Source organism: Nestor notabilis, unplaced genomic scaffold (assembly GCF_000696875.1).
Source record: "Nestor notabilis isolate BGI_N333 unplaced genomic scaffold, ASM69687v1 scaffold14113, whole genome shotgun sequence".
Classification (NCBI taxonomy): Eukaryota; Metazoa; Chordata; class Aves; order Psittaciformes; family Psittacidae; genus Nestor; species Nestor notabilis.
The window spans coordinates 9,530-22,717 of NW_009922500.1; the positions used below are offsets into that span (position 1 = coordinate 9,530).

General features: G+C 50.1%; 1 protein-coding gene across 1 annotated transcript in view; it reads left to right on the plus strand.

Annotated features, from left to right (window-relative positions):
- ITPRIP (inositol 1,4,5-trisphosphate receptor interacting protein) overlaps nucleotides 1-12,368 on the plus strand; it is a 17,709-nt gene extending 5,341 nt beyond the window's left edge. Inside the window, exon 2 of the mRNA XM_010011642.1 lies at nucleotides 10,718-12,368. Within this exon, the coding sequence (XP_010009944.1) occupies nucleotides 10,731-12,368 (1,638 nt within the window). The 5' untranslated portion in view covers nucleotides 10,718-10,730. The remainder of the gene's footprint in view (nucleotides 1-10,717) is intronic.
- Nucleotides 12,369-13,188: the final 820 nt, after the last annotated feature.

The following is a 13,188-nucleotide window of genomic DNA, read 5'->3' on the forward strand; positions in this document are numbered from 1 at the left end:
GGGTGTGTGGGGACTCCGGGGGCCATGGCTGCCTGCCCCTGCAAGGGGAGGTGGTGCGGCTGAGAGGGGCACAGCGAGAGGCCAGGGGGTGTCTGTGCAGTGACCCTGCTCCACACGCTGTGGCTGACACTACCAGGCTTCTGGTAGAGCAGCAGGGGTTGTGTCCGTGTGTGCTGATGAGAGACAGCGCGAGCGAGGGAAGGATCGGCCGCTGCCCGGGCTCCCACCGCACTGGGTTTGCGGGGCAGGGCGCTCTAAGGCTGGTAAGACAACTTTTATTTTTCCCTTGGAGTGTGTCTTTTCTCCCCATAGAAAAAGACACAAACCACAAACAAACAAAAAGTTCACTCTATTCCAATTGTTTTCCTGACAATTAAAGACAAAATTTACTCGGCTTCAAATTAAGCCAAGCTGTTCCTGGCTGGGATCCTTCCACAGCAGCTCAGTACGCGGGTGGGAGCCACACGCACGCTTCCCACCTTTCCCCTCGCAGCCAGCGCTGTGCTCCGGTTTGTACAACCGCTCCGTGGCTGTAGCAGGGGGAACCCGAGGCACTGCTCACACTGCTCACACTGCTCACACTGCTCACACTGCTCACACTGCTCGCTGGCAGGAGCTGAGCTGCTTGCACAGCCAGGAAGCGAAATAACACATTCAGGCAGCAGGCAGGATGCTGACTTAACAGGCTGCTCATGCTGTTAGCTTGGTCTCCTCGTCTCCATGGGCACTGCTTCTTGAGTCCAGCCTCACAGTGGGTAAACAGGGAGTGCTCTGGGGGCATGATGTGGTTTTGTGTTTATTTAGTAGATAGTACAGCTGTCTTTGACAGTGGCTGCTGGCTTCTGGGGTAGGAAAAGGGGGCCAGAATCATGGTGTTGTATCTGTATGCACTGAAAAATAGTGACTTGGAAATAACTATATAAATGTCCCACTTGCTGATGAAACCGAAAATCTAGCAGGTTTTGGAAAAGAGCCCTAGAAAGAAAGTAACTCCTTTTGAGCCAGAAAGAAAACTTTATACTGTCTAGGCTTTGGGGGAAGAGGGCCATGGGGGTTTATGTCAACAACTTACAAATACATCAATGTGCAGCAGAAGCTGAGGAAGGAGGGAAGGACCTCTGAGCATCTTGAGTGCTACTCAGTATGTCCTGCTTTTACCTACAGTGGTCACTGGGAAGTTTGAACCCCTAACTGCAGCAAGGGAGAGTTAATGAGAAGAAGCTTCCTGATGGCAAAGGTAGCGAATGACTGGAAGACATGCGAGAGGCTTCTTGTCTTCCCCAGGGCTAGTCAAGCACTCCTCTGCTTGGAGAGACGCTGGCAAAATCACTCCTCACTTGGACCTGGGGCTGCATAACAGTATCTGCCTCCAGAGCACTGTCAGCGTTGCTCACACGCTTATCCACCCTGAATCGCCTGTCTGTGGGAAGGGAGGGCTATCTAGTCCTGAACACAGGATGAGCATCACCATTTCCTTGGAAATACCTGATCTGGTGACCCAGGGAGGGAAATATTGCTTCCGAAAGTCCACAGCAGACCTGTTGGGCAGGATGTCCGAGGCTGGCTGCGCGACTGACCCCCTTGGCAATGCAGCAGGCCCGGGACAGGATGTCCACGGATGTTACAAAAGGCTAACGTGTTCTCAATCAAACAGCAAAACAATAGTTATCAGGCAACTGGCCTTGTCCAAGTGCTGTCCTGTGGCCAAGCAGCTGACCTGGGGTGGAGCTTCCAGGCCTGTTTTGGAAGCCAGTTTCTCTGCCATACCTGTCTTTTGCAGTCCTGACCCATGGCTTGTTCTGGTTTTAAACGTGGTTGCGGTACCAGAGTCAACATCCAGGCCTCTGCACCTCATGGTGCATTTGGTCCTTTCCACTGGTGGCTTTGATGAAGAGCCAAAGACAGAGCCCAATCCCACCAGTCTGTGCTGAACCAACTGCAGTTGTGCTGGCAACTGGAATTTGGTACTTCGTAGGACTAATTTAATGCTCAAAAAGACAAGTCAGAGCATGAGTTACAGCTGCTGTGGCTGGCACTGTTCTGTCCCAGTCAGTAGCTCATCACACCAGTGTCCTGCACGCAAGCTTAAATCACAGGGGGTGAAAGAAGAGTGCAATTTGTTGCTGCTCAGGCTCTGTATTGCGTTTTTGCAGCTCTTTGCTTTCCCAGTAGGGCTGTGTGTGCTGCTGCTGGCTGTGTCCTCAGGAGAGGGGAGAGAAGAGCCTCTCCTGCAGTGGGGGTCTTCACGGCTCTGTATAGGGCTGAGGACATGATGTCACTGCAAGCAGTGGGGTCTTTGTCCTGGACGGTAGAAATCAGATGAGGATCCTCATCTGAGTGCCTGGGCTCTTGCTGCCTGTGCCTGGGCAAGGTCACATGTGCTAATGCGTATGCCATGGGGTGGGAAGGGTAGACTGCTGCAGTAAAGCCTTAGTCACCTTGGGGTGTGTTTCTGTATGTGGGTGAGAGTGTTTGCCTTGGCTAATAAGGGCCCTACAGCCCCTCTGAGGGTCCAGCACCTTGCCAGCCCCACCTGATGCCTCAGCTCCACCTTGCTGACTCAAGGAACATGGAAGCTCTTTGTTTTGAGATGCAGTGCTTTGGTATGATGTCTCCTAGGAGCTGGCAGCATCCGTTACACTAGGCTGCTGGATAACCCACAGGACCCAACAAACTTAGTGCTGACTTGGGAGGAAGCCTCACCCGCTTCTGAAATTCTTCTGTCTGAAATTCTTCACCAAAATGGGACTTCTCTCCCTGCCCCAGAAAATACCTTTTCAGTAAGAATGATCTCAAGAACAAGACAGGTTTGAGTGAAGTTCTGCCAAAACCAATTCCTCAAGTCATGTGAAACTCAGATCAAACATGGACAGCAGCCAAGTGATGAGGGCAGCAACCTCAGGGGCCAGGAAGGAGACCAAGGCTTAGGGTACTGTTACTCCCTCCTGAATTTGGAGGAGAGCCTTCAACAGAAGTTTCTGTCATCCCAAGTAAGTGATCAGACTATAGGGGCATACACATGCGCTCTGGTTTTTAAATATGTGCATATAAAATTAAAACCCGAATGTTTCCTCATCTTCTCAGTGCAAAAGAGGTGAAATCTGAACAACAAAGTCCCAGCAACTAATGGCAGAGACCAGTCTGATATCTTCCCCAGGGGTTTGCTCTTTCTAGTGGGATACCTTCATGTTTTTCTGTGAACATTCATCCAGCATGATTCCTGAGACTTCACATGTAGCAGCTGGAAGGAAAACAGCCCTCACCATCTGTTCTGAGCCAGAACAGTGCTCTGTAAACACTGATGGGTACATGGTGGAGAAACAGCATCATGGTATGGGGTTGACTAAATAAAATGCAAAGTGTTTGGCAGGAACAATAACACTGACATGCACCTCTGCAATTCCCATGTCTCTTTCATTGTGCATGGTTCTTACATTTTAGAGCATATAGTCCCCAGTAAGAGGAAACTTCATGTCTTTCTGCTGCAGCCAGGCATACCTCTGAATACTTGCAGAGGTGGCAACAGTATTTACAAACTGGAGAAGGACATAGTATATTACAAAGGGCTTTCAGCAAACGTTTTTCTTGACCAGCTCTTCATAAAAGCAGCAGAAGCATCTTCAGGCTGTACGCTCAATGGCCAAAAGGCAGTTTGCTTTCTAAAGCAAGGGGAGGGATCGTGGAGCTCCTAGAAGCTTAGCCTTAAGGGAGTATGGCTGGGCCGGGCCTGAAACCCCTGGGCTTCAGGGGAAGACTCACATCTTCCAGTAAGCAAGTCTCAAGTGCAGGTTAGTGGCTGTTTGGGGCTATGAAAATCAAAACAAGCAGTGGAGACCTTTCCAGACCTCAAGGACCTTTACCAGAAAGAGTCTCAGAAATCGTGTTTGTTCCCATGAAAAGTTCTGGTTTCAAAAACTTGGCAGCTTTCAATGAAACAAGCTTCCAACCAGCTGTAGTTTCTATCATCTCTTTGAATTGCCTCTTTTCTTGCAGCCTACCAAAGCAAAACACAATGTAGCAGCCACCTATTCAGTGCCTTTTGTGTCAGCCGAATTGCAGGAAGCAATCGAGTGTGTCGTAAATGATGTCTTGGTGTGTTCCAGTGCGTTACTGAACTGCATTCAGGGGCTTGACTTGGGTTTTTCCAATTTAAGAGTCAAAGCTTCAACTCACTCCTATCTGGTTTATTGCTGAACACCAGCCAGAGCGTGTTTTGCTTCCCATGATTCCAAATTTAAGTGGAAAAAATATAGCTGTATGAGGAGCTCTTGAGGAAAGAAAGGGACCATTAGAGAAAGGGAAATATTCTCCTGTGTCTTCAGAGAAGATAGAGGGTTATCTGGGCTTAGAGCACATGAGCAGCCTACAGAGGCAAGTTGCAAGATGCTTTCTTTTCCCTTGCCAGATTGAGCAGGAGGCAAAAGGGTCTGAAGCTGCTGTGGAGAAGGGTGTGAGAAAGGCTTGGGGATGTCAGAAGTTGAGCACATTTTAGCTGGAAGGGACGGGACATTGTTACGGCTTTGAGCATCGTCATCTCTACGAAGGACTTTGCTGCTCATGCAGGGAGATCCCCCATGGCAGAGTGGCTGGAGGGAAGGGGGAAAGTGTACACTGCCACAGGGCAGTGGCTCTCCCAGGTTGGCCCACAAGGACACCACATGAGCTCTGTGATGCTCCCAGGTGAGGAAGAGATCTTCGGGACAGAAGCTGAAGGTAGAGCCGAGCTCTGCCCCCATGCCACATAAAACAGCACTAAGAAAATGTTTGCACGAGCCTGCACTTCAAGCACTGTTCATCTTCGGGGCTGACTACAGTCAGGAAACACTGTGATGGCTATTTTGGTACTGACTTGCAATGGCCTCTGCAGATGATTTCACTTCAAGGCCACTTGTGCAGGGGCCCAGGTAGCACGTGTGATGTGAAGACAGTTACTGCGGAGATGCAGGCACAGCAAGTGCTGTCTTGCAGAGCTTAGCACCAGTTTTTTGGCTTAGGGTGCTGCATTTGTGCTGGTGAGGAGCTACAACCTCGCCTGTGCTCCAACGCCAAGGGGCTGAGCATGGCTGGTGAGCCGGATCTCACCTGAGGGACCATTTTCAGAGCTCCAACCTATTTATTCTCAAGCCTTTGGCATGGCTGGTGCTGCCCAAATGTGGCAAAGAAGAGTCTTTTCCAGTGGCAGCTCTGGGGCAAACCTCTCTGGGCACTCACCCCTTGGGCTTTATGACATGTACACAAGGATTATCAGCCAGCTTTTTAAGTCCCCATGCAGTGGGTGCTCTCCAGCCATCACTTGACTTTAGGTGAGCCACTGCCTGGTTGTGTGAAGGCTTTACATGCCTGTGAGCTTCACGTGCTTCTTCCTTTTCCTTGCAACACACTACCTATAACTGTGCTCCAGATGAGTGGGCAAACCGAACATTACTGAATTGTGCAGGGAGGGCTTTCAGATCAGCTAGTGTGAGAGCTGCTATCCTTCTGCATGTGGCTTCAGAGCACCAGCCTCAACTGCATGACAGCAGTGACATCTTCCCTCTTCCCCTCTTGGGGCTTCCACATCATCTAGGACCTGTGAGGCTGGTCAGGATCCTCCAGCTGGGAAGGCTGCTTCAGGCTCAAAAGGATGAGGCCTGATTTGCCTGGGAGCTGAGGGTGGAGAGCTGCAGGTGCTCTTGGTGAGGCCTTTGAACACATCAAGTGCTGCAGGATGCAGCTGATGATTGTTCGTAATCAGGCAGCAGAGCCATCAGCTGCTTTTATCTCAGAGCCCCGCTCCCCAGCTGGAGAGTGGGATGTGGCTGCCCCCTCACTTCCCAGCGCTGTTCACAGCAGTTGTTAACCTTAAAATCAGTGCAGCACCCAGTCACTGAAGCAGAGACTGCTATAGAAAAGCCCACAAGGAAACTAATTCTGGTGCCAGAGGCAGGTTTGAACAAGCAGCATCAGATGCTGGGCACCGAGCAGAGACAGAGCTTTGCATCAAGATGATGTGGCTCCACATATCCACTTGCTTCCTGCCCTCCCTCCCCTGAGCAGCTTTCCTTGGGCTCACTGTTCCTTTCCCTGCTTTGTGCCCATGGGAGCACAAGAGATGGGGTCTCTGCTCTCTCACCCAGGGAATGCCCAGGGAGCAGGACGAGGGCAGGCTCGGCTGCTCACAGAGGTGTCCTGCCTGCCATGCAGTGAGGACCACGGCACCCTCCTTCAGGGAAACTTTGGAGCCCTGGAACTCCCACAAAAGGTAGAATAGTTAGGGTTGGAAAGGACCTCAAGATCATCTAGTTCCAACCCCCTGCCATGGGCAGGGACACTTCACAGAGACCATGTTGCCTAAGGCTTTGTCCAACCTGGCCTTGAACACTGCCAGGGATGGGGCATCTACAACTTCCTTGGGCAGCCTGTTGCAGTAGATTTAAGCCTGTTACCGAGTCTGGACATTGTCTATACTTTGAATAAGAAAAAAACTTAAACTTGGAAACTTGCTGTATAAAACCTCATGAATACCTTCCCTTCCTCCTCACCCCATACTTGAAATGTTGCTAAATTTGATCTGTAGATGAAACAATGATGTTTCTCTTTCTTAGTCTTCAGCTGGGAAACATTTGGACTCTCCCTCTTCCCCACACAAAAGCTGTCTCAGCCAGAGCAAGCATAAATATTTTTATCAGACTTAAATTACTTGGGCTGAAGTTAAAAGCAAGGGAAAAGAGCGGCCTTTGTTATGGGGAGGGCTGGACCACTGCAGCAGGCAGTGCTACTGGTTTCACCTGTATTATTTAGTCTTTCCATACTAAGTAAAGCTGTGTTTGATGAGATGTGGGAACACTCTGCCCTTACCACCATTGCTGCTGTCAAGGCCAGACTCCGTTGACTTTGGTCACTGAGCATCATTAACCTTAAGCCTTAAGTGAGGTTAATGTTTGGTTCATTTTCTGGTGTGAATAGCTACAGTAGCAAAAGAGCAGCTTTCACCAGGAGAACTTCCTCTGTTCAGGTTGAAAACAGACATAATTCTGGCAAATTCGCTTCCGTTTCCATCCATCCTATCTTCCAGTGGTCGATGCCTGTAGAGTTAGCTGGGAGAAGGGGTTGTGTGTATGCTTCCTAACCTACTCCTGCAAAATCAGCTGGGGTAGCCTACAGTGTCAGTGTGACCCAGAATGAATTCAGCTGAACCAGATGGTGATGGACTCAGGGATGTCTGGCCTAACCTTTGGGGCAGGTAACCTCTGGAAGCGGTGTGCCCAGGGTTAGCTGGGCATGAGAGAGTCTTGAAGGGTACAAGAGGATCCTGAGGAAGCTGATTTCTTTCAGCCTTATTCATAGAATCATAGAATGGTTTGGGTTGGAAAGGACTTTAAGATCATCTAGTTCCAACCCCCCTGCCACAGGCAGGGATGCCCCCCCCCAGGACCTTAAGATGATCTAAATGCAAACCTCTGCCACAGGCAGGGATGCCTCACCCTAGATCATGTCGCCCAAGGCTCTGTCCAGCCTGGCCTTGAACACTGCCAGGGATGGGGCATTCACCACTTCTTTGAGCAACCTGTTCCAGTGCCTCATCACCCTCACTGTAAAGAACTTCTTTCTTATAGCTAACCCGAACTTCCTCTGTTTTAGTTTAAACCCATCACCCCTTGTCCTATCGCTACAGCCCCTGATGAAGAGTCCCTCCCCAGCATCCTTGTAGGTCCCTTTCAGATACTGGACAGTAATTCATCTAAGCTGTTATCTTGTGACAGTAAACGATTTTATCTGCAGAGCCAGAGGTCTCGCAGGGCAGAGCATCCTGGTCAAGACTGCAGGAGGAGGCACCTGGCCTCTGGCCATGTTATTTTTAAGCTTGGAAAGCACACGTGGTCTGCAAGAGCGTAGCAGTAAGGAAAGGAACTCGCCAGCGCTTCCTGCCCTGCCCCAGCAGGCTGATAAAGCCGTTTGCAATGCAGGGTGACCCCAGTTTGTTTTTCAAATGTGGCCAGGCATGGAGCTCACTGAATTACTGGAACACCCAGCTTTGGGCACTAATTCACCTCTAATTCATTGGCTGACGAATCAAAGAGTTACTATAAATGTAAAAAAGGAGAAGAAAGGCCTACAAACCATCTCCAGAGCGATGTCTGCATAAGGGCATTCATCTATGCGTGTACATGGGATCTAAGAAAAAGGGTAGGCAGTACATGTTACACAGGGAGGGGCACACACTGTTATCCTGAGCACCGTGTGAATTTTCTTGCTTGGATGCTTGGACAGTGCATCTCAATCCTGTTCCTTTCCCTTGTTATTCCAGTCCCAGCCCTCTTTTAAGGAAAGCTATTTGCATGCTGAAGGATACAGTTCCCATGTACAATAAGTGCTCACATGGAGGAAATCAATCGAAAGCCAGCAGTTTGTTGTGCAGTTATAATAACAAGGCCCACTGGGGTGGATCTGGCTTTATTGCATGCCCTGTGGAGGCATAAATGTGATTGCCAGAGATGTTCTCCTTCTTGCCCAGATCCCGGCACAGCAGCATTGCTGTGGGACCAAAACACCAGGAAGGAGCTATTGCAGCTGGAGGGAATTACAGCTCTTGGCTCCCGGCGCACACTTGGTGCCTCACCGGCTCTTGGCTGGCTGTGAAACAGCCTCATTCCCACAGCAGGATGAACTGGTTTGTTAGGGATGAGATTGCAATTTCTGGTCTGATTGATAAGGTATTTTATTGATAGAGTCTATTTCTGTAACAGAAACCCTTCTCTCTCACAGTTCTGAGGCAATAAAAAGCAGCTGCATTAAAATGTCAAAGAAGAAATACTTGTCAGTCTTGTCCTTCTGGTCTCCCTGTGCTAGGACTGAGGGCTGATGTTGCTAGGAAGAGGGACTGGTGAACTCGCCATGTCTCAGCAGTGGGTGACAACCTTAGATTGTCCTGCCCTGAGCAGGCATTTAGTATCTTGATAGCGATGCCAGCCCTCCAGAACCAGAAATGCCACCTCGGAGGAAATAGCCCAGGCTTTAGCCTGAACATCCTCTGTTCAGACCCCTGGGAGGCCTTGCGAGAGCCAGGCGAATACTCCAGCAATGGGACCGTGTTCCGGAAATCAGGGAATTAAACCCTTTCTTCATGATCCCCACGGCGTGGAAAGCTTTAAGTGTGAGGTCTGAGCAGTGGAGCCAGTAACCACACGAAGCAACTCCAGAACACCACTGCAGTCTTGGCCATGCCAAGGGCCTGTGCAAGGTTGACACGTGGGACCGTTCTGGCACACGGCTGCCTGCAGCAAGCACCATGTGTCTCACAGCCATGCTGAGGCCACTTCAGATAGGAGTGAGCTTGGCTGCAAGCACAGCTGCTAAAGGGGTGTTTGGGAGAGATGGCTTAGATCAAAGCCATGGTGTTTACCAGTGTCTTCTGAAGATTAATAAACAACCCAATGCTTTTAAAACCACTGGGCTAAAGGAAACCCTTTCCAGTTTAGCAGTCTTTCTGTCTCTGCCCTTTCCCAGCTATCATGGTCATGAGGCATCCTGGGGGCCCAGAGGGTTTGCCACAGTCTGATCCTGGTGGTGCAGAAAGGCAGGAAGAGCTTTACCTGTAGTGCCTGCTTAGAAGCACAAAACCATAGATAGGCTTGTTCCCACCCAGCTGCACATCACCAGCACTGGCAGTGAAGATTGCTCTGGTCCAAGCAGGATGTGTGGGTCTCCAGACATGCTTAACATAGAAGATGGCCAGGACAGCCCTGCCTGTGCCGTTGACATGTCTGCAGTACTAGTCTTATCTTGAGGGAAAGGAGTGCTCATGTCCAGTCCTACTTTTTTATGCCTGGGGAGGTGTTGCCTGCTTCTTTCCCTTTCTGTCCTGACAACTTTAAGGGAGGGAGGAAGGACATGCCCCAACACACACCGCCCCAACAGCATCACAGTGGGTTGACAGTAGCAAGTGCCTTCACAGTTCCATTCTTCAAAGTTAATTTGACAGGAGGACACCTTCATCCCCACCATCTGCTGGTAAAGTCTTGTCCTGGGTTCATCTATAACACTTATTTTTCTCCTTCTTAGTAGCTGGGGCAGTGCTGTGGTTTGGCTTTAGCCTGAGACCAATGCTAATAACACCCTGACCAAGGACTTTCTCAGTCTCATGCTCTGCCAGAGAGGAGGGGAAGCCGGGAGGAAGCCGCGACAGGACACCTGACCCAAACTGGCCAAAGGGGGATTCCATACCACAGCACGTCATGCCGAGTATAGGAACTGGGGGGAGTCACCCGGAAGGCCCAGATCACTGCTCGGGTCAGGCTGGGTATCAGTCAGTGGGTGGTGAGCAATTGTATCCTCTCCTCTTGTTATTTCCCTTATCATTATTACTGGTAGCAGTAGTGGTTTGTATTATACCTTAGTTACTGGAGTGCTGTTATCTCAACTCGTGGGAGTTACATTCCTCTGATTCTCCTCCTCATCCCTCCGGGAGCAGGGAGGAAAAGAGGGGAGAGTGAGTGAGCAGCTGCGTGGTTCTGAGTTACTGGCTGGGCTTAAACCACGACAAGTCTCCTTGGGAAGCTTAGTTGATAACTTGCAGAAGTTATCTATAAGGCATGTGCTTAGAAGCTTCCAGACTCAAGCAGTTTTTTAGGGTTAGAAAGCATGCCAAAGCCTTTATTTAAGTAGGGATTGTCTCATTTTTCTCCTTGAGGGCGTATACTCCGAATCATGGGTCATTCTACCTTCCTTTCTCTTCCAGGGAAGGAACTGCCATGCCCGTGGGAATCTTCCGGGTGTGCCTAGTGGTGATTACAGCTATCATCAACCACCCGCTCCTCTTCCCTAAAGAGAATGGCACTGTCCCTGAGAACGTGGAAGAAATCATCCAGAAGATGAAGGAGCGGGAGGTGAGCCTTCGGCTGGAGCAGTTGCGCTTGGAGCAGGAAATTGCAGACCAGGAAGCCGCACAGAAGGTTTTGGAAAATGCTGCAGAGGTAGTAGAGGGAAGCAAAGAGGAAAAGGTCCGATGGGATATGTGGACTGCCCTTTCCATGGTCATCGAGCTCTGGAGACAGGATTTCCAGGAAGGGAATTGGCAGGACACAGGAGGAGAAGAGGACGACATGGCTGTCCTGGGGAAAGCATTTAAAGGAGTGTCCTTCCCTGACAAGGCTGTCTTGGCCAGCTTCTATGAGAAGCGCATCCTGGGTACCACTGGAGATGTGGCCAGGATGCGGGAGATGGTGGAAGGCTTTGCAGATGACCTACTGGAGGCCTTGAGGAGTGTCTGTAACCGGGATGCTGACATGGAAGTGGAGGACTGCATGGGTGTGGGGAGCATGTATGAGAACTGGAGAGTGCGTAAACCTTTTGTCTGTGATCTGATAGTGCCTTTTGCCCCCCCAGAGCCGTACTGTTTTCGGTGCCAGGCCTGGTGCTCTGGCGACTCTTCTCCCCCTGATGAACAAGGTTATGGCACTATCAAAGTATGCAGGGCAGATGAGGATGTGACAGGTTGCATCTGTGACAAGACTAAACTAGGGGAAGATATGCTGTGCCTCCTCCATAGCCAAGCCAATACTACAAGACCTAGCAGTGAGATGGAAGACCTCCTGTGCTTTAAAAACACTCAATATCTGGATGCTGATCAAGTCATGAAGTGGTTCCAGATCGCAGTCACCAAGGCCTGGAACAGAATCTCTCACAAGTATGAATGTGACCTTTCTTTCAGCCTCCTGGACTCACCAGGAGCCCTGAAGATAAAATTCAGATCGGGGAAATCAATAGCCTTCAACCTCACCCCCGTGGTGCAGTACGAGAACTCTGACGTGTACTTCATCTCTCACTTCCCTCGGAGCAGCCTGGCAGCAGACCTCCCCCCCAGCACTCGCTGGTTCCTCACCTTTGCAGTGTATGAGAGGAGGTTCATCCAGCTGGTCTCCAAAACGCTGCCTGCCAACGCCTGCCATGTCAGCTGCCTTCAGATCCTCTCCTTTGTCCATGGGAAGCAGTGCAGCCTCACAGGTCCAAGCGGGCTCAGCAACTACCACCTGAAGACGGTGATGCTGCATCTCCTGCAGGCACGTCCCAGTCAGGACTGGGCTCCGGAGAAGCTGGAGGCCCGTCTACAGGACATGCTGAAATTCCTGGAGAAATGTTTGCATGAAAAGAAGCTCTACCACTTCTTCATTGGCAATGGGAAGGTACCAGCAGAGCTGGGCTTCCCCTTCGTATTCCAGAGGGCTGAGCCTCTGAACCTTTTCCGTCCCTTTGTGCTACAGAGGGACGTTTACAGGAAGACAGTGGACACATTCCATGAGATGCTCAGGAACATGTCTGCACTGATAAATGAGTACACGGTGCACATTCCCCTTGCACACACCAACGGGATCCGTAAAGAATCCCTTTAACCAAAGCCAGCGGGAAAACACTTGTTCCTCTAAGCACAAGTCCAGAGGGCAGCTTTCTGAAGCCTTCTGGAGACAACTGACTTTGCCAGTAACAGCTTCTTGTCTGCAGCTGAACCGGTCCTGGGCCATGGTTTCTGCAGTAAGGGAGAGGGGATGGGGAAAGGATAGGGAGAAACTGGAAGATGTGGTATAAAAGTATGTTTCTGCTCCACTGGTGTGGTGGCTGGCTTTGATGCAGCTAAGAATATATTTTTCTATTGTGCCTCAGTCACGCTACAGTGATGGTGAGCAGCAAATATGACTAATTTATTCAGATGCCTGCAATGCAAACGGTGGTGGTGGCCAAATACTTCATTTCCTTTGGAAAGGGGAGATAAGAAAAGGGTGGAGGAATCAGAAACGGGATCTTGGGATTGCAGGGGCCTGTGTGCTTGCAGACAGCAGGAGCAATGCAGCCTATAAGCACAACATAAGACAGCGCTGATGTGGGGAGGAGGGTGATGCACAAGATCTGGACTGGATTGAGGTCCTTAATTCAACCACAGCTCTTTAGTCAAAAGGGAACTGTAGTTATAAAAAAAAGCCTTCTTGATAGGACTTGTAGTAGTTTAAATGGCTTGTCCTGTTGTTCAAAAGCACCCCTGCACCCTGCATGTTTCTTCTCCCCACGGAGGGTATAGCAGGGCAGGCAGCAGTGCCTTCAGACCGTTTCATTTGAGTCTTCCGTTTTCTTCATGGTAACATGGCTAGTGGGTTCTATTCCTGGCCATTTTCCATGGATAAATGGACAGGAACCTTTTTTACCTTAGACAAAAGAGCT